The sequence below is a fragment of the Peromyscus eremicus genome, chromosome 10 (genome assembly GCF_949786415.1).
Source record: "Peromyscus eremicus chromosome 10, PerEre_H2_v1, whole genome shotgun sequence".
Taxonomy (NCBI): Eukaryota; Metazoa; Chordata; class Mammalia; order Rodentia; family Cricetidae; genus Peromyscus; species Peromyscus eremicus.
The window spans coordinates 91,981,149-92,001,052 of NC_081426.1; the positions used below are offsets into that span (position 1 = coordinate 91,981,149).

At 49.6% G+C, this 19,904-nt stretch overlaps 1 protein-coding gene across 4 annotated transcripts in view; it reads left to right on the forward strand.

Annotated features, from left to right (window-relative positions):
• Positions 1-19,904, forward strand: part of Aff1 (ALF transcription elongation factor 1) — a 168,081-nt gene that overhangs the window by 144,968 nt on the left and 3,209 nt on the right. The window contains exons 12-19 of one of the 4 annotated variants that reach the window (XM_059274853.1): positions 518-1,468; positions 12,305-12,414; positions 13,615-13,900; positions 14,374-14,465; positions 14,615-14,675; positions 17,103-17,236; positions 17,784-17,855; positions 18,373-18,510. In XM_059274853.1, the coding sequence (XP_059130836.1) occupies positions 518-1,468; positions 12,305-12,414; positions 13,615-13,900; positions 14,374-14,465; positions 14,615-14,675; positions 17,103-17,236; positions 17,784-17,855; positions 18,373-18,510 (1,844 nt within the window). Of the gene's footprint in view, positions 1-517; positions 1,469-12,304; positions 12,415-13,614; positions 13,901-14,373; positions 14,466-14,614; positions 14,676-17,102; positions 17,237-17,783; positions 17,856-18,372; positions 18,886-19,904 lie in introns of those variants that run through there. The other 3 variants (XM_059274850.1, XM_059274851.1, XM_059274852.1) reach the window with 3 other exon arrangements.

Consider the following 19,904-nt stretch of genomic DNA (forward strand, 5'->3'; position numbering starts at 1 on the left):
ACTCCATCTTTTCTTTTGAGAAGGAAAACTGTTTAAAGTAGGTTACTGTATTAGTGTCAGTGAAAGTTCTTTGAAAATTCTGTGAGTTAAAGGAAATAAAAGAAATGAGCTAGAAGCAAGCCATTTACTGTTTGTAAGTAAGAGAAAGTGAGTGTTAGACAGAGTCCCTATCAGTTGGCAAAAGGGTTCTTTTTATTCCCTGTCTCCTGCATTACAAGTCAAGTGTGTTCATTCTGTTCAAATTGTACCATAATTAACCATCAGGACAAAAGACATTCCATACAGACTTCTCAGCAGTTGCCAACTGCTTATTAGTTGATATCTATTAGGCAAAGTTCTCAAATTGCGAAATTGTTCATTACAGACTCTGATTTGTAATTTGCGGGGGATGAGTGGAAGGTAAATTCCTAGGCTCAGAATGAGCAATTCTCCTGGGGACAGCCCTGTGTAACTGGACCACTAACACAAAAGTTTATCCACACCGGTCAGCTAACACTTTTCTCTGTCCGGTTTCTAGCCTGAGCCTCCGACAACAAACAAGTGGCAGCTGGACAACTGGTTGACCAAGGTCAGCCAGCCCTCGGCACCCCTCGACGGTCGGGGGAGCACAGAGTCTCCACGCTGGCGCCAGGAGAGTAAGGATGGGGACCGCAGCTCTGACCAGCAGCACCCGGAGTCCAGAGACCCTCCCCCGAAGAGTTCCAGCAAAGCTCTCCGAGGGGCCGCTGAGGGGCCCCAGCCTGGGAAGAGGAGCTGCCAGAAATCCCCTGCTCAGCAGGAGCCCCCACCTCGGCAAACTATCGGAACCAAACAACCCAGGAAACCAGCCAAGGGCTCTGGCCAGGCAGAGCCCCAGGTCAACTTGCAGGTGGAGAGTGAACCTGGACCCTTTCCCTATGGCTCGAAAGAGCAGACTTCCAAAGACAAACCCAAGGTGAAGACGAAAGGCAGGCCTCGTGCCGTAGGCAATAGGGAGCCTAAGCCTGAAGCTCCTGTGCCCAAGCCCCAGGCAGCCGTGCCCACCCCCAACGAGAAGAGGAAGCACAAGAGTTCCCCGGCCCCCTCCAAGGCACTCTCAGGCCCTCAGCCTCCAAAGGACAATGCTGGGGACAGGAACCCTGAGCACTTTGCTCTTGTCTCCTTGTCCCAGTCCCACAGTGGCAGGGGCGGCAGTGGCGTCAGGACTAGTGGCTGCCGACAGGCTGTGATTGTCCAGGAGGACGGCCGGAAAGACAGACTCCTGCTACCCTTGGGAGACACCAAGTTGCTCTCACCACTCAGGGACACTCCGCCACCGACGAGCTTGGTGGTGAAGATAACCCTCGACCTTCTCAGTCGGATTCCCCAGCCCCTGGGGAAGGGGGGTCGCCCTCGGAAAGCGGAGGACAAGCAGCTGGCAGCAGCGAAGAAGCAGGACTCCGAGAAGAGGAGCTGTGACAGCTCCAGCAGAGGGAGCAAGAAGAGAAAGGTGAGTACCTGGAGTGTGTGCCTGGCTGGCGGTGTGTGCATGTGTGCATGGTCACAGAGTGACCAGGAAGAGAAAGGTGAGTACCTGGAGTGTGTGCCTGGCTGGCGGTGTGTGCATGTGTGCATGGTCACAGAGTGACCAGGAAGAGAAAGGTGAGTACCTGGAGTGTGTGCCTGGCTGGCGGTGTGTGCATGTGTGCATGGTCACAGAGTGACCAGGAAGAGAAAGGTGAGTACCTGGAGTGTGTGCCTGGCTGGCGGTGTGTGCATGGTCACAGAGTGACCAGGAAGAGAAAGGTGAGCACCACGACGTGCCTGGAGGTGTGTGCATGTGTGCATGGTCACAGAGTGACCAGGAAGAGAAAGGTGAGCACCCCGACATGCCTGGCCGTGTGTGCATGGTCGCAGAGTGACCAGGAAGAGAAAGGTGAGCACCATGACGTGCCTGGCCCTGTGTGCATGGCCAGGGATCTCTGAGTTGTCTAGCAGAGGCTGAAGTCTTTGCCCTGCCAGTGGCACTTGACTGCCACTCTGAGTTCTGTTGGCCTGCACCCTCTTCCCATTCTGCAGGCAGTCACGTGTGTCAGGGCCCCGAGTCACTGAAGAAGTAAGCTTTCTCCACACCCTGCCGCACTCTAAGGGCACATTTTTATGCATGCAGAGATCACTGTTCACTCTCTGGCATATGATGTTTTGTCCTGGAAATTAAGGTCTTCCGTGAATTGGAATGATAATTAGTATTCTGAATTTTTTAAAAGAATTGCTCTAACTCATGGCCCTTGCTTCGTATCTAGAACTGTTAAAGCATATGGGTAAGAGATCCTGAGGAAAGCGAACTGGTAGGGTGAGCTGCAGACTGCTGGGCACCTGCTGTTTAGTACGAGTCTTCATGGGAAACCTGCCTCATTTGAGACTTTCTATTACTTAGGCGTGCTGCTGGTTTGGGCAGTGTCGTCTTTATTCTAAACTGTTGAGCTCTGGCTCTCTTTTTTGTGATGAGGTAAGACTAGGGAGTGTTTCCCCAGGGGCACTCTCACTACCTGCCCAGATCTTGACACAAAAGCACAAAAAGACTAACCGTCATGCTGACGGGATGAGATTTAGCACTCTTGAGTATATGACAAATGTCTTACTCAGCAGTGGAACATGAGCTGAAAATAACGGGAAGGGCCGTGAAGCTTGCTGTCGTGCCTGAGGCCCAGCTGATTTATCCACCTGTTTAAAGATACGGCATGGCTCTAGCGAACTGGAAAGGGCGACTCCTCTCCAGAACCCGGTTGTCGGAGATGCCAGAGTCTGCATGACCAGCACATGCACTGTGGGCAACGCCTTTGGGGTGACTCAAGTGCTTGCTGAAGATGCTGTTTGAGCTAGAAGAGCCAGGAAGGCTTTGGGGAGGGGGTGTAGAGGTAAGACAGTCTGTGTAGCCCTGGCTGTCCAGGAACATGTCGTATAGAGCAGGCAGACCTCAGACTCACAGAAATCACTGGCCTCTTCCTGGCTTCCAATGAAAGTTCTGCACCATCTAGCCAGAAAGATTGAAAAGCTTTCAGAATGAGATGTGGAGTGTGTGTGTGTGTGTGTGTGTGTGTGTGTGTGTGTGTGTGTGTGTGTATGTGTGTCTGTGTCTGTGTCTGTCTGTCTGTCTGTGACCAAAAAAAAAAGTTATCAAGGAATCTGTGGTGGTTCTGTTTAGGAAAGAGTGTTCCTGCATCTGCCGTCTCTGAGCATGTGTCAAGGATACACAGTTTACCTGCTCCTGCTAGCGGGTCTCCCGTCACATCCCCTCTTAGCTGCCTTGGTTTATTTTCTGTAGGGTCACTAATTGTCTGCCTTTCTGCTTTCCACTGCAGTGGAGGGGGGTATTATGTCTTGTGCTGCCTTGTTAGAGCCGTCAGGGATCCCGGCTGTCCATGGGGTCTAGGCCAGCTACTCCCTCTCATCTCTTAGAACAGTGCCTGCCCTTTGGAAGGTGACCCTGCAGGCATGGCTCAGGGAAAGCTCATTTAGGTTAGGCCCAGGGAAGCATTTTGTTCAGCGCTTGGAGCAGTTATGATTTCCTCATCTTAATTGAGCACAATTGAGTTCACTTAATTGAGTTCTTTAAAGTGTCTGGTCCAAAAGAAACTGAGAACAAATGCTAACTGTGGTGCCTGTCAGCATACCAAAGTGTATGCTGGCCTCCAGGCTCCCTCAGCATTTCAGCAAATACTTGTTACAGAGTCCATGCTGGCATCCTGGCTCCTCACAGATCTATCTTGCCCACCACCAAAAAACTTCTCCAGTTCAGGGGCTTCCCAGTCCCAGCTTCTGAGTCTACACAACCCTGCCTTTGGGCCATACACTCTAATGGCTCCTGGTCCTGTCCTCCTCTTGACCTGTCTCCTTTTTCCTCTCTGTCTTCCTCTCCTCCCTCACTCCCCCACCCCCCATGTCCTGGTTCAGTCACTGCTTTCTCTCCCTGCTCTGGACTCTTCCAGATAAAAACCTTCCCCTCAACCATGCCTCGGAGCAGTAATGTCCTCACTTTATACACAAAGCTCTGGCAAGCACTGAGGGATTGATTTGGCTTGGGAGTCTGACTGTGAGACAGGTCAAGATGGGACCCATTGGTTTAAATCCTGGCTGTAATGAAGCCTGACCACATTATAGTCACCCGGGGACGGCAGGGGGCCTCCCACTCTGGTGTTTTTGAAATTCCTAGGCAATCCTGATGCTCCCAGGGCTGGAAGCAGTGGAGCACAACGTTGTGCTCATGGAAGCTGATGCCTGGGCAGAGAAATTGTTCGGGTGTGCTGTGAGTGTGGCTAGTGTGGATAAGCTGCCAGGAATTCTTGCCTGAAGTGTGTCATTAGTTAGCAACTTGACTGAGAAGCTTTCAGATAGGTATGAATAAAAAAGCAGCTGCTGTGTTTACCTCTCAGAGTCACATGTCCTTCCGTGTGGGAGGTATTACGTATGTCATTCATTCTGTGCGTCAGCAGCATGACGGCCATTCAGGCCTCCCTGGCTCCAGCGGGTCACCTGGTATGCAAACCTGGGAACCTGACTCTGGGCCAGAGGTTATACTGACTTCTTTTTCACTTGAGACTGTTCCCAAATCTAGGTTGTGAAGGCCTTCATTTTCAGTGTGAGCATTAGAAAAGGTTTTCTCAACATGTAGTCAGGGACATTTAAGAGTGTTCCAAATTTTTTTCACATTTGTGCGGTTTATTTAAAGGCCCCTCAGAACTTCTCCTGCTCCTGTTATGAAATTTAGTAAAAATTCTCAGAGGATTCACCAAGTCTTTAAAGGCTTTTTAACCTTAATACTCATGAATATCACATGGTAGGGTGGGCATGGAGCTCAGCGTTTGAACACTTCCCTAGCATTTTAGGCCCTGGATTCACTCCCCAGCCATGCAAACTATAAACCAGGCAAGAAGAAAGACTCGGTGGTGTTAATAGCTGTGATGAAGCCATCAGATGTGGCCCCTGAGGGAATTGGGCTAGGAAGAGTCATGAGGCACAGTGGAGAAACTTAGGTAAATACACTTGAACTGAATACTCCTCACTCAAACTATTGACTGTAGTTTAGAAGTTCAAGTACTAACATCCACTTTTTTTTCTTAAGCTAGGATTATGCCTCTCTGATTTGAAAACAAAACAAAAACCACCGAAGGTGGAAGCATTCTAAGAAACTCTAGCAGACATTGAGCTCCACATGGAGCCCTACTGTGTGCTCACCTCTTCTGTAGATGATAGTTCATTTCATCCATTCACCTGAAGATTGCCCCTCAAATAAGTGAACACTGTTTTGATCACGCTATGTTGTTCTCACCATGTAGCCCAGGCTGGCCTGGAAGCCAAGATCCTGCTTCAGACTCCCAAGTGTTGGGATTACAGTTGTATGCTTATTAAATAAGTAGGTGATCTTTCTTACTGGTCATTTCAACAAATAATGGAGGAGTTCACTGAAGCCTTACTCTTGACACAATTGTTTCATTAACTAAGAAACCATCACCTTTGGTGGGGGATCAGTGTATTTATATACTCCTTTATTTATGTTGACAGAGGAAGGGACGTCATTGTGTTTGATAGGAAAAGGTATGTTTCTTCTGCTTGGGACAGTTACTTCTGCCCTTGACTTCCATCCAAAGTCCAACTGTCCTTTCTTACCCTCATCCCCCCAGATTAGTAACCCCAAGTTTTGTCCTTACCAGTCAAGGGTGTGACATCTGATGCCTTAGAATTTATTAAAGTCTTCTAGGTTTCCTTTCTTTCTGCCTGGTTATTGGCTGGAGAGCATGGCAGCCATGTGGCAGCGAAGGCTGGCCTATGTCATCAGTACCTGTGTCTGCCTAACCAGGAAGAGGTGAAGCTGGTCTATTTTCCTCTCCTGTAGTGCTTTCCTCTTGAGATCCAGAGAGGCTCAGAATCTCATGGCTGCTCAGTAGATGCATGTTTGTTAGCTGCTCCTGTCCACTGGTCCATCCTCTCCCTCGCTCATTCTTCTGAGTACACATATGTCCTGAGAAGATTCTTGAGAGAGGCACAGCAGTGTTCAAGATCAAAATTCTGACTCTGGTGACTGCACTCACTAGGGCGGTTACAGCGTTCCTCTGACTTCTCACCTCAGTTGGGCAATGATGTCCCCCCACCCCCCACCCATGCTCACCCCTTCTCCAGGGTCTTAGGTTCCTCCTCAGACCCTCTTGTCTCCACCATCATAGCCAAGCTCCCAGGATCCTTCCACGAGTCAGAACCTGTGGCCCCAAGTGACTGTCGGTTTTAGAAAACGCTGCCTCTGTTTTCCTTTGAACTACAAGGCACCTCATGCCGAGCCTGTGCAAGCCAGGTGCCAGGCCACTGCCCACCCTGGAGGGAGGGCCTGCATAGGCCTAGCTCTTCTTCTTGCTCTTTTGTCCCGTTCTGAAGGTGGAGCAGCACTTGTCACATCACCTAAAGGCTGCCCGACCCCACAACCACAGGCTGAGAAAAGCCAACGGTGCATTGGGTTTGGTGAGCAGCTGTCGGCCCCTCTCTGGAGAGCGCAGGCACCACTGGAAGCCTGTCCTCCCAGAACAGGAATTCCAGACCCTTGACAACAAGAAAAAGAGAGATGTCCTTTTTCTTTCCTAAAGAATACAGTGTCGCCACCCAGAACAAGCTAAAGATCCCATGCCTCCTATGACTTAGTATGTCTTGCTTGTGGAATTCAGTTCTCAGTCCTCAGCACCCGCTACTGTGTGCCCTCACTTTGGGGACCCTCTCTCTGGTCTAGCCTCTCCAGGTCCCCATGCATCCCAGGGTGGCTGCTGCGCCCCCTCAGCTGCCATTCTTGGTTTACAGTCCAGCTGACAAACACCACTGCCACTCTGGAGAAGTCTGGGCCTTTCCAGACCAGAGGCAACGTCCATTCGCCCACTGGGGCACACACTGGGGCCTCTTGCTTCTTTGGTTCCATGGCGGCCTTTCTCTTAGGCATTGGGTACCGTGCTTCTGAGGTCTGAAGTACCAAGAGAAAGCTAATGATTCTGGTGATATGTAAATGCTAGCGTTTTCAGATGCCTGCCTTCGAGTCGATGTTGGATTTCCCGTGAGCCGGCTCCTCTTGTGTCTCTGATTGGCACAGGCTCCAGCTCCAGGCAGCTGGTGAAGAGTACCTTCTTCTGAAACTTACTTGCCAGAAATGTGTGTTGTTTATTGTGCTAGCAAGCATACCCCAGGCAACAAGAAGATAACAAACATTAACGGATCCCATTTCCCTCCTGGACTCTGGTGTAGACAGTGTGTGTTTGGCCTTCCCTCTGCGTGTGTCATGACCTGCCTGGACATACCTTCCATTTAGAACGTGCTGCAGCATCTCGTGTGTGAGTTCATCTCCTCTTAGTTCTCTCCAGATGGGGACGTGTCCCTTGGTTGGAGTGCTTGTTAGGGTATCTGCAGCCTCTGAAGCTCTGGGCCTCAGGTGGCAGGGTGCTAGGCACAAGTGCTGCCCCCGGATCAGAAACCCTGTTCCAGCGTCTCATTCATTCATCTTTGCCTCTCAACCAAGAGATGTGCTGGGTGCTCCCCTCGTTCTGTGCAAAGCCAGCCCCGTCACAATGATGGTGAAGTCTTCTTGTGCACAGAAGCACCTCTCACATCTAAATTTCACTGCAAGAGTCTGCTGCTGGCCTGTGCTCACAGTGGTGTAGACTGGAGCATTTTAGTCATGGCGTTAGGCCTTTCTTACCTCATACACCAGATTTCGTTATTAGGTCCATCAGGATGCATTTCCCAGTCTTCCATAACAGTGGTTATAATTCTGTGTATGTATGTGCTTAGTAGTATGTATATGTATGTAGGTGGGAATGGTGTATGGGTGTGTGTGTGTGTGTGTGTGTGTGTGTGTGTGTGTGTGTGTGGTGTACATACATTTATATACAGATGTGTATATCTGTGCAGAGGCCAGAAGAGGATGTTGAATATCCTGCTGTATCACTTTCCTGCCGTATTTCCAAGACAAGGTCTATCACCGAAATCATCAATTCTGGCAGGCATCCAGCCTCAGCAATCCTCCTGCCTCCTCCCTCTCCTCACAACATTAGGATTATATGGGGGTGTGCACACAATCATGCCTGGCTTTTTATGTGGGTTCTAGGGATTTATTTAAACTGATATCCTCATGCATGTACAAGTAAGCTCTTACACACTGAGCCAACTCTCCGGCCACAGCTGATTTGTCTTTGTTTTTCGAGACAGGGTTTCTCTATGTAGCCCTGGCTGTCCTGAAAGAAACGCTCTCTGTGTAGATTGGGCTGGGCTTGAACTCACAGAGATCCTCTTGCTGCTGCCTCCCGAGTGCTGGGATGAAAGGCGTGGCCACCACCGCCAGGCTGCAACAACTGACTTGTCTTTATTCTCTCCGCTTTGTGATGATCATCCCTTCTCTATGTTGGTTAATGAGAAGTTAAAGCCCCAGTAAAACTAGGAAGGAGATGGAAGGCGAGCTCTTGCGGGCTGGGGTGGGGAGTAAGAGGACATATGACGTGAAAATGGGGGGTAGCAGGGGAGGGAGGGACCAGCATGGTCCCCTTTGAGGGGGAGATGGAAGAAGAGGAGACAAGCACCAACGCAGCGTCTATGAAACGCCAAGTGAGGGGAAGAAATCGGTGTAGAGCCCAGCGTGCGGGTCACCTTTAGCAAACTGGGTCGGTGCCGCCCAGTAAGATGGGAGTGAACCACACAGGTGACTATTTTTCATTAACCACCTTGAAGTGTGAACCAGGAAAAGGAAGCTAGTGACGGTTTTAATAACTTTACCTAGTGTATCAAAAATCTTGTGTCCTCTTACTCAGTATTGACTGTTCCATTCCATTCGTTTTCTACCAAATCTGAAGATTTTTCTCAGTCTGGGCTAGCCAGGTTCACGTCACAGCCTGCGGTCATGGCTGCTTCGCGCAGGCAGAAGGGAGAGGGTAAGCGCCTCCCCTTGGCTGGTCCTCCGTTGTACCTGCATTTTCCATTCTGAACGCTCTCCCCTGTGCACACCGCACTACTAAGAACAAGTATGTCTGTGTGCCTCCCTGTGTGCCTCCCTGGGCAAGTCCATTCCACAACAAACCATACACAGGGGAGCAGAAGTATTCTGCTGTGGGACTGGATGAAAGCACACACTGGGCCCAAGTGTCTGCAGGAGGCCAGGGGGACAGAGAGGCCAGGCCGCTTAGTGTCTGGGCATTCCATGGCCCTGTACGTATTAATCTGTTCTTACTTATTGGAGAGATTTGGGAATGAGGATGCTGAAGTGGTGAGAACTGGGGTCCCCCACGCCAGCTACTATGATGAGTGGTGGGAACTGGGGTCCCTACGCCAGCTACTATGATGAGTGGTGAGAACTGGGGTCCCTGACAGTGTGATGAGTGGTGAGAACTGGAGTCCCTGACAGTGTGATGAGTGGTGAGAACTGGGGTCCCTGACAGTTAGTGTGATGAGTGGTGGGAACTGGGGTCCCTGACAGTTAGTGTGATGAGTGGTGAGAACTGGGGACCCTGACAGTTAGTGTGATGAGTGGTGGGAACTGGGGTCCCTGACAGTTAGTGTGATGAGTGGTGGGAACTGGGGTTCCTGACAGTTAGTGTGATGAGTGGTGGGAACTGGGGTCCCTGACAGTGTGATGAGTAGTGAGAACTGGGGTCCCTGACAGTTAGTGTGATGAGTGGTGAGAACTGGGGTCCCTGACAGTTAGTGTGATGAGTAGTGAGAACTGGGGTCCCTGACAGTTAGTGTGATGAGTAGTGAGAACTCGGGTCCCTGACAGTTAGTGTGATGAGTGGTGGGAACTGGGGTCCCTGACAGTTACTGTGATGAGTGGTGGGAACTGGGGTCCCTGACAGTTACTGTGATGAGTGGTGAGAACTGGGGTCCCTGACAGTTAGTGTGATGAGTGGTGGGAACTGGGGTCCCTGACAGTTACTGTGATGAGTGGTGAGAACTGGGGTCCCTGACAGTTAGTGTGATGAGTGGTGGGAACTGGGGTCCCTGACAGTTACTGTGATCAGTGGTGAGAACTGGGGTCCCTGACAGTTACTGTGATGAGTGGTGGGAACTGGGGTCCCTGACAGTTAGTATGATGAGTGGTGGGAACTGGGGTCCCTGACAGTTAGTGTGATGAGTAGTGAGAACTGGGGTCCCTGACAGTTACTGTGATGAGTGGTGAGAACTGGGGTCCCTGACAGTTAGTGTGATGAGTGGTGAGAACTGGGGTCCCTGACAGTTAGTGTGATCAGTGGTGAGAACTGGGGTCCTTGACAGTTACTGTGATGAGTGGTGGGAACTGGGGTCCCTGACAGTTAGTTACTGTGATGAGTGGTGGGAACTGGGGTCCCTGACAGTTACTGTGATGAGTGGTGAGAACTGGGCCCCCACACCAGTTGCTTGGAGCGTTTTCTTCCTTTATGGCTCCAAGGATCTGGGTTTGGCTGTGGGTTGCCCTGGACTGACTGTGTTTCCTGGATTCCTAGCTCAGGGAACTCATAGCCAAGAGCTTTGCTCTCACTGCTCCGGAGATGAGGGACGCTTGCTCACAGGGTCACCACCGTCTGCGAGAGAGAGCGTGCTGCTCTGAGCCTCACAACTGAGGAGGCCACCATGCCATCCTGTGCGGTTCTTTGCTGGGGTGCTGTGTGTGAGTCAGTGACACATGGCAATGGCTTTTGCCATGAACACCTGTTTTTTTAGTGATTAAATGTGTTTTGCATTTTAGTTGTGTATGTGGGTACTTCTGCGTTATGTAATTCTTTAGAGTCCCTGCCTTCCCTTACTCCCACTGAACATGCTTGGATCACTGAATCAGTTGTCTCTGTCTGTAGAAAGAGGTCAGTGCAGCCTGCCTTCCCCAAGCAGGCTCCACTTTTTCTTTTGGAGACAGATTCTCTCACTCAGCCTAGAGCTCACTGAGTCAGCAAGCCCGAGTTACATCTCCAGTCCCTTAATCAAGTTCTTTTGAAAAATACAAATCTATTTGTATTTTTCTGGGGATGGGCTGGGGAGGTTGAAGACACAATGGGAGGCAGGAAATTAGTACCCCAAAGACCCGTGTGTGTGTGTGTGTGTGTGTGTGTGTGTGTGTGTGTGTGTATGCATGCTGTTGTTTCTGTAGGATATTCAGGGTTCATCTAGCCCATTTCTTTTTTAACAGTACTTTTTATTTTTCACTAGAGAAAATTTTAAGTGTTGTACTTTGAATATTAAACATAAAATAAATCAGTTTTGTAAGTAGATGGTTCTTTTCAAAGAAGTGGGGAGACGCCATGAAGCCACCCCATGTTATGCAATGTGAATAGCATGCTTTATTGATTTTTGTTTTGTTGAGGTGCTGAGTCCCTGCAAAAATAATAATAATAATAATAATAATAATAATAATAATAATAATGGTTTTAAACATTTGGAAACACGATGATGTGTTGGAGTCCATGTCCTCTTGTCCTCTGTTATTCTTGACACCGTCCCTGACCTGAATGTGAAGAATGGCCTTTATTCATGCCAAATGTCACAATAGAAACTCCATCAAAGTTAGAACATCCTGAAGTTTCTTACTTAGCCATAAAGAAGAATGCAGTCATGTCATTTTCAGAAATGGATGGGACTAGAAATCATCGAAATTAGCCAGACTCAGATCCCACATGGTCTGTCTTATGAAGAACCTAGAGTTAAAAATATAAGACTTGGGCTGGAGAGATGGCTCAGCCGTTAAAGGCTAGGCTCACAACCAAAAATATAAAAATATAAGACTTGCCTGGGTATGGTGGCACACACCTTTAATCTCAGCACTAGGGAGGCAGAGGCAGGTGGATTTCTCTGAATTTGAGGCCAGCCTGGTCTCCAGAGTGAGTTCCAGGACAGACGGAACTACATAGACATGACCCCGCCCTTTCTCTCTCTGTCTTCTGTCTCTGTCTCTCTCTCTCTTTATGTATGTATAAGATAAAGCAGGAGAAGGGATACACACACACACACATATGAATGACATAAAGGAGGAGACAGGGTATATATCTATATGTATACGTATATGAATGACATAAAGTAGGAAGACTGTATACACACAGGAATGACGTAAAGTAGGAGAAGAACTCTCAAGCATCAAGGATGGCCAAGAGAAGGAACTGATCAAAGTACATTATGTGCGCTCTGAGAGCGTCACCGAAGTCCATCACTGTGTTAGGTTGCTTTCTCCACCTGCATCACATGCAGTGTGAGTGAGGGCGCGATCTGCAAGATGTCCCCAGAGGTCAAGTTAGGTTTCTTTGCCGTGTCTGTGCCTCCTCCGTGTGTATGATGCTTCCTAACCCTCGCTGTGCTTACTCCCTTGCAGCAGCAGGCTGACTCAGAAAAAGACCATGACAACAAGAAAATCAAACTGGAGAAGGGAGTCCAACCGCACTGTGCTCCCTCATCTTCCCACCCCGAATCTTCCAAAGCGAAGTGAGTATGACCGGCGGGAACAGCCCGGGATGGTTAACCAGGGGGACGGGACAGAAGGCTTTCTTCTGCACTAGAGGCAGCGCACTAGTGATGTGTTCTGAGCCAGTGGTGTCTTCCTTCGTGAGGGTCCCGTCCACGAAGGCCCCGTGAGAACTGACACTCCTCTGACAGCAAACCTAGATTTATCGAAAACATTTCCACTGAAGGAGCTTTTCCTAAATACTGAGGATCACTGTTTTCTTTAGAAAACCTTTCTTTAGTGGTGTTGAGGATGAACTCGGGGCCTTATACCTGCTAAGCAAGGTGCTCTGCCACCCAGCTGATTCTTGCCTGGATTTTTTTTTTCCTGGAAGAAAATAAGAGAAGTGGTACAGTTTAGTGGAGGAGCACTTAGAGCATGCACCGAGGTCCTAGAATCAAGCCCTAGTGCTGGATAGGCATAGGGCAGAGAAGAAGAGTTCCGTCACTGCTTTCTTGTGCTTGTTTGTTTGTTTGTTTATTTATGTATGTATGTTTTTTTTAGCAGGGTGGGAAATGGGTAACATTTGCTCAAAGCCCTGGGGTTCCTGCTGGGTCTTGCTTTGACTTGAGATAGCTCGGGTTCAGTGCTCTGTCTTAGGGATGAGTAAGAGCTACACGGCCTTCATGTGTCTGTGAGTGTGAGAGAAATGACAGATGACAGTAGTAGTGTCAATATGACTATTGATTATAGTGACTATAAATATAATATATTTATATATGTATATGTATATATTTATATATGTATATGTATATATATATATATATATGTATATAATAACGGTGACTATAAAAAGTAACTGTTATTCAAAATTGCCTCACAAGAGACCCAGCAAACACAAGTGCATCACAAGTGCATTTTGGGGGTGGGGCTGAGCAGGGGGAGCATGCCATCAGATAAAGGAGAGTGACAGATGTGGCGGCGGCGGCGGCAGCTGAGCTGGCCTGTTTGTCGGGTTCGGATACAGATAGATGAGAGATGGAAATGGTCAGAGTCTTCCAGCTTAGTTTGTTACTGAGGGTTAGACTTCACAGAGCATCAAAACGTCCCCCAAACCTGGCCCTTCTGCAGCATAGTTACATGCTCTGTGGCGCTGCAGTCTTGTGCCGGTGACCATTTGGTCTTTTGTAAACAAACTCAGCTGTGCTAAGTGTTCTGCTGTGACTGCCCTTGCTCTGCAGGACACCCAGGCCCTCCTCAGAGTCCTCAAGAAAGGAAATGCTTCCTCCTCCACCTGTGCCATCCTCCTCCTCCTCCTCCTCCTCCTCCTCCTCCTCCTCCTCCTCGTCGTCGTCTTCCTCCTCCTCCTCCCAGAAGTCAACCAAAACTGCACACAAGAGGTCAAAGCCGGATGCAGACGCCTGTAGTCAGGACCCTCCCAAAAGTGCCAGCAGCGCCAAGAGCAACTCCAAGGACCCTTCCGTTCCCAAGCACAGAAAAGTGCAGGCCAGGGGCCCCGAATACAAAGTAAGCAGCCGCAGTGGTGGGCGGGGCAGGTGTGTGGTCAGGACATTCGTCTGTTTTAGTACAGACGGGGTGGGGGGGTGGGGGCCCTTTATTAAAGTGAACCAGAGAAAAGTCACACTAGCTTTCATGTGTTTCTGTCACATGCTTGGCTTAAGAAATGGGTTAGTTCAGGTCTTCATTTGGAACTTTAATCTCAAATACTTCAATTATTGATCCTAACGGGAAATAAATCAGGTGGCCTGGCTTCCAGTTAGCCTGGGGCAAGTTGGGGTGGGGGCTGCTCTGTGGGTGTTACCTGCTCTTCCCCTGTAGCTTCAGGTAAATCTACAGCTCTGGAAGCGCTGAGCCAAGCTGGACTGTGGGTTGACTTACTCTGACTTACTCGGCACACTGCTCTCCTGGGCTTGGGAGGGCTGTTGCTGCCCGGGCAATGGTCCTGTCCACTGAGGGGGTGATGTGCACGTGTTTTAAAGGGGTCTTCTGGAGAAGCTGCAAACCCTTTCCCAGTGCCTTCTTTGCCAAATGGTAACTGTAAACCAGGGAAGCCTCAAGTGAAGCCTGACAGGTAAGCCCCGCCCCCTCCTGACAGCTAAGCCCCGCCCTCTCCCTTCTCCCCGCCACGCCCCCTCTCCTCTTCCTCCTCTCTTGCCTGCCCCAGGTAGTCTTTTTAGGTTTGTATGACCCACACCCGCCTCATCTTCTTTCTTTTTGCAGACAGCAAGCTGACTTTCACATGAAGGAGGCTAAAAAGTTGAAATGCAAAGCAGAGGCAATGGTCAGTCTGGTTTTGACGCCCTTGGTTGAACAGTCTCTGATTCAGGGGCACAGCATGGGGTGTATATGTATGGGGGGGCAGCCGGTAGGAAGACTGTGTAGGGGTTCTGGGGTGGGGGGCAGCAGGAGGAGTGTGGCTTCTGTTAGCCACATTGTAAGCAGGATAGTCAAGGTCTTAATGACCGAGGCCTGGGGTGTTTTAGGGGAACTGTGTTCTTTGGCTCCATTAGTTCTGTCTGATTGTGTAGAGACTTACAGACTCTATGGAAGCTGATCTATGTGATGGTGGTTTACTGTATAAATGCTTTTTTTCCAATCCACTAAGTCAGTCCTTGAGATGTACAAAATGGGTTATTATTCAGTCAGTCTGCCCACCCTAACACTGCACAAGGTGAGGACGCCTATTTGCATCCCAGAGTGATCCTGTGCACTGATCTGAGGGATAGATGGCGCCGGAAGGCAGTGCCGGGTGCAGACTGTAAACATGTCCTCACTTGCGCGTGGCTTTCCTGTAGACACCAAGTGTGTTCTTACATCCCTGCAGCAGTTCGGTGGGGTCGCATGTGCCCCGGGTCTTACATTTAGTGGGGTTGTGCCACAGTCAGAAGCAACTATCAGCGGTCAGTTCTCTCTGTCCACCATGTGGGTCCCAGAGTCAGACCATGTCACCAGGCTTGGCAGCAAGCTCTTGCCCGCCGAGCCGTCTCATTAGCCTCCCGGAAGGCACTCTGGACAGATTGCCCCTGTAGAGTCACATACATGCAGACCTGTTGGCTCTTTGTGACCTGACTTAGCTGTCCCCTGTTGGCCACCAGGACTTTGGCCTATGCCTTTCTACCCCAGGTTTCAAGGCCTCTGTTTACCAGATAAAATGGCCCTTGGTTACCTCCCGTGCTTGGTGCTGTGAGGGATCTAGGTGCCCTTTGGCCCTAGGACTGACCCCACCCTACCCCGGGCTGTGTGGTGGCTCAGCCCGTGCCAAGCAGTGCTGCCCTTTCCACTGCCTCTTCCCCACTCTCCAAGATGCTGTAGGAGCTGTGACAGGCATGCCTTTGTTAGCCTCACAGAGTCCTTAAGGAAGTGGGCCTGGGCTGATTGGTATACGATACTTCATTTCTACACCAAGGGTAATAGTCATTTTGGAAACTGCCCAAGAGAAATTGTTTTAAATGTTTAGGTTTGAGAATTAGAGTCCTGGGCTTGGTTACAGGAGTTAAGAGCACTTGCCGCTCCTGCAGAGGACCTAGGCTCAGTTCCCAGTACCACATGGCAGCTCACGATCACCTGTAACTCAAAGTCTAGAGGATCTGATGCCCCCTTCTGGCCTCTGCAAGCAAGCACAGCATGTTTTCACTGTGCACATAGACACATGCAGGCAAAGCAGCCATATCCATGAAAATAAAGGGAATTAGAGCCTCATCAATGAGGAAAACCAGTAATGACCCATATGGCTGATTGAGGCACATTAGTTTGACTTGCATTCTTTCTGTCACTCATTTTTCTGAGCTTATGCTCTCTAGGAAGAATACTAAGCTTTAGAGTGTCTGCAGTGCAGGCGTATGCTTGTGTGTGTCCTGGGATGTGCATGTGACACCCTAGTCTGTCCCTCTAGTGGTGAGATGCGCAGCAGGGGAAGAGCTGCTACATCCCTGTCGCTGGCACATTGCAGCAGCATGTGGAAACCCAGAGCAGCCTAAGATGGATCTGCCTCCGTGTTTCCAACATGTGTCTTTACTGTTTTCTTCCCTTTTGAACACATCAAATTGAAGCATTAGTAAAAGCTACAAGCGGCCCCTGTCAGCCAGCTGCTCTCAGTGTGTGTCACATACGCCACGTGCAGAGACACGGGCTGTTGGCCACATTTCTGCTGAGCTGAATTGGCTGCATGCCACTCGTGGATTCGGGATTGGGCAGACCACCAGAATCTGATTGCTTCTATTTCCACATTTCCTTGAGGGGACTTTGAGAGTTTGTCCCTGTCGGCCTAGGGCATATCCTTGTACAAAAAGCCAACGTGCCAAAGGGGATAAATAGTCATCAAGTGATCAGTTAGATATTTTATATGAGATGCCTATGAGATGGATGATAAACCTCGACCTCCATAAAGAAACTCATGTCTGTTCTGTGAATGTGCTGGCTGCCTGCTTCTCAGAGGTATCCAATGAATGATGATTGATAACGGGGCGGTGCCCTTTGTGCCTGGCGGAGTTCTGAGAGTCGTCTTCATATGGAATTACTTTCTTTTCCCTAGTGAAGTTTTGCTAGAAGCCACTTTTCATAGGTCAGAGCTGACTGCTATAACTCTTCGTCTTGTTCTATTATTCTTTCTCGTGTCTTTCTGATCAGGGGTAAATAAAGACAGTAGAGAAGGAGGATACTGACTGAGAGCTCCCTGTGGCCTCACAAAGCCCGTGTTCTTCTCCCACAGGCGGACAAGGCTGGAAAGGCCTTCAAGTATTTGGAAGCTGTCCTGTCCTATACTGAGTGTGGGATGGCCACCGAGTCAGAAAGCTCGGCCAAGTTGGCGTACACTGTGTACTCGGAAGCTGTAGACCTCATTAAGTAAGTGTTGGGGTGTCGGCCATCCTCCAGATCTGTCTCTCTCCTCACTGGATGTGAAGACATCTAAAGAGGAGACCCTGGAAAGGTCCCTGTAGCTCAGTGGTAGCACCTGCTTGTCAGGACCCAGGCTCTGGGTTGGTCCACAAACTTTTTCTTGTCCTGAATTAAAGTGTGTTCTAGACGAGGGAACACAAGATGACTGGGTGCAACTAGGTCATTTTGCCAAGTGCTGTGAAGAGGGCACCGAGGTCTCAGGAGGGTAGTTTTCCCAGCTTAGGTTTCATATCGGCTGTCTTCTCCAGCACATGCTCCCTGCATTTCATTGGGGGTTTAGCGAGGATGTGGCCAGGCTTGGTTTCAGGAGAGAGCAGGCTCAGGGCCAGGTCTTCTGAGCAGCTTGTGGTTGCTCTGAACCCCTGGGCTTCTGTGTTGCACACATCTTCATGTCCTCTGGAAGATAGGAGAGGGAGCTGGAACAGCCAGCAAACCTGGGCTCCTGTAACCGGCCTGTTTAATTAATCCCAGGCACCTTTGTATCTCCCCGCAGGTTCACAATGTCACTAAAATCCTTCTCAGATACCACGGCGCCAGCACAAGAAAAGATATTTGCCGTTTTATGGTACGTACATTTTCATTTGTTATATAAATAGCACTTTTCTTTGATTAAAAATTATCTTTAAATTTTTTTGAGACAAGGTCTCTCTACATAACTCTGGCTGTCCTGGAACTCTGAGTCTGAGGCCAGCCTGGTCTGTGTAGAGGTCTGCCTGCCTCTGCCTTTCCAGTGCTGAGATTAAAGGTGTGTGCTATCACACCTGGCTATAAATTTATTTTCTTAACATGAAAATTATGGCAGAGGCGAGTGAGCCCCACCACGGCCATCAGGAAATGGTGTCTCCTGTGCTCTTTCTTCTGCCCCTTCGGGGGCTGCTTTGGTCTCAGGAGTCAAGTGACGTGTGTGCGTTTGTTTTTCTGCCAACGTTTACTTTTGGTGGTGGCGTGCAGTGCAGTGGTGAGATGCTTGACACGACTTCCCCCGCCAGAGAGGAGACCCCACTGTGCTCCCAAGGGCTGATTGGCAGGAGCTCTGGCCATGAGGTCATCCCCAATTCACGGGACCCCGTTTGTGTTCACAGTTTGCGCTGCCAGTCCCTGTTGAACATGGCGATGTTTCGCTGTAAAAAAGACGTGGTAATGAAGTATTCTCGCACTCTTAGTGACCACTTCAAGAGTTCTTCCAAAGCGGCCCAGGCACCTTCTCCATGCATGGCAAGGCAAGTGTTAAGTATGGTTAAATAACACACAGTCAAGTCATTTACCTATTGCTTGTGCAATGTTTTATGTGTTTGTGATTTTGAGTTTTTCACAAATCCTGCAGTTCACCTTTATGTGTACTGGCTGCTTAAACTTTAACCATTAGCTACTTTTGACCCTCTGAGAAACAGGTATAAAACTAAATTTACTTTGATGAGATAACATGCAAGGTACAGTGATCCTCTCTTACCTGCCAATAGGTACATCCCAAGATTTCCAGTGGGTGGCCTAAAATTACAGTTCTGAGCCTTCTGAGCCTTCCCCAAGTTGCATCTTTTGCTATACAAGTTCAGTTGAGAAGACAGGAACTGCAGGAGATTAGTAACAGTGGCTGAGCCAGTGTGGGCTCTGGGGCAGTGTATGTGCTGAGCCTGTGTGGGCTCTAGGGTAGTGCAGTGCTGAGCCAGTGTGGGCTCTGGGGCAGTGCAGTGCTGAGCCAGTGTGGGCTCTGGGGCAGTGCAGTGCTGAGCCAGTGTAGGCTCTGGAGCAGTGCATGTGATGAGCCTGTATGGGCTCTGGGTCAGTGCAGTGCTAAGCTTGTGTGGGCTCTGGGGCAGTGCAGTGCTGAGCCAGTGTGGGCTCTGGGGGTAGTGCATGTGCTGAGCCTGTGTGGGCTCTGGGGCAGTGCAGTGCTGAGCCAGTGTGGGCTCTGGGGCAGTGCAGTGCTGAGCCTGTGTGGGCTCTGGGGCAGTGCAGTGCAGTGCTGAGCCAGTGTGGGCTCTGGAGCAGTGCATGTGCTGAGCCTGTGTGGATCTCTTGATTTTTATCTCAGCGCACACAATAGTAGAACAATTTTAACAACACAGTAATAAGACTGTGCCCTCTCTGTTGAATCCAGATGAACAGTGATATTTTCAGGCATGGCTCAAGTTAAGCTGTGGATAATGGGAAAAGTATAACTGCAGACTATTATAGAGGCAGCAGTTTGGCATTTCAAGCGTGTTTAGGTATCTGAGCTCACAAAACTGCTGGAGGCAAACCAACACCAACAGAAACTGGTGTCCTCTCCCTTTGATAAATCTTCAGTAACATTTCAGTAAACAAGAGCTGCCGAGGACCATGTGTACTTGGCCCTTTCCAGGACCCATACTCCGAACAGAAACTGCCCACATTTGCTGTTAGATGCTGACAAACAGAATCCTTAGACTGTTTGCGGGTGAGCATGAACGTTGGGATGTGGCTCCTCATGGTCTTGCCCAGCGCTGTTTGTTCTAAGACAGGACCGCACTGATAGCCCGGGCTGGCCTCGAACCTGTGCTGTTTTTGCCTCACCTCCTGAGTGTATGCAGCACTATATCCGTGTGTTTTGTTTCTTGTTTGTATTCCTCGGGGAGTCCTGTTCCTCCTGGGCCTT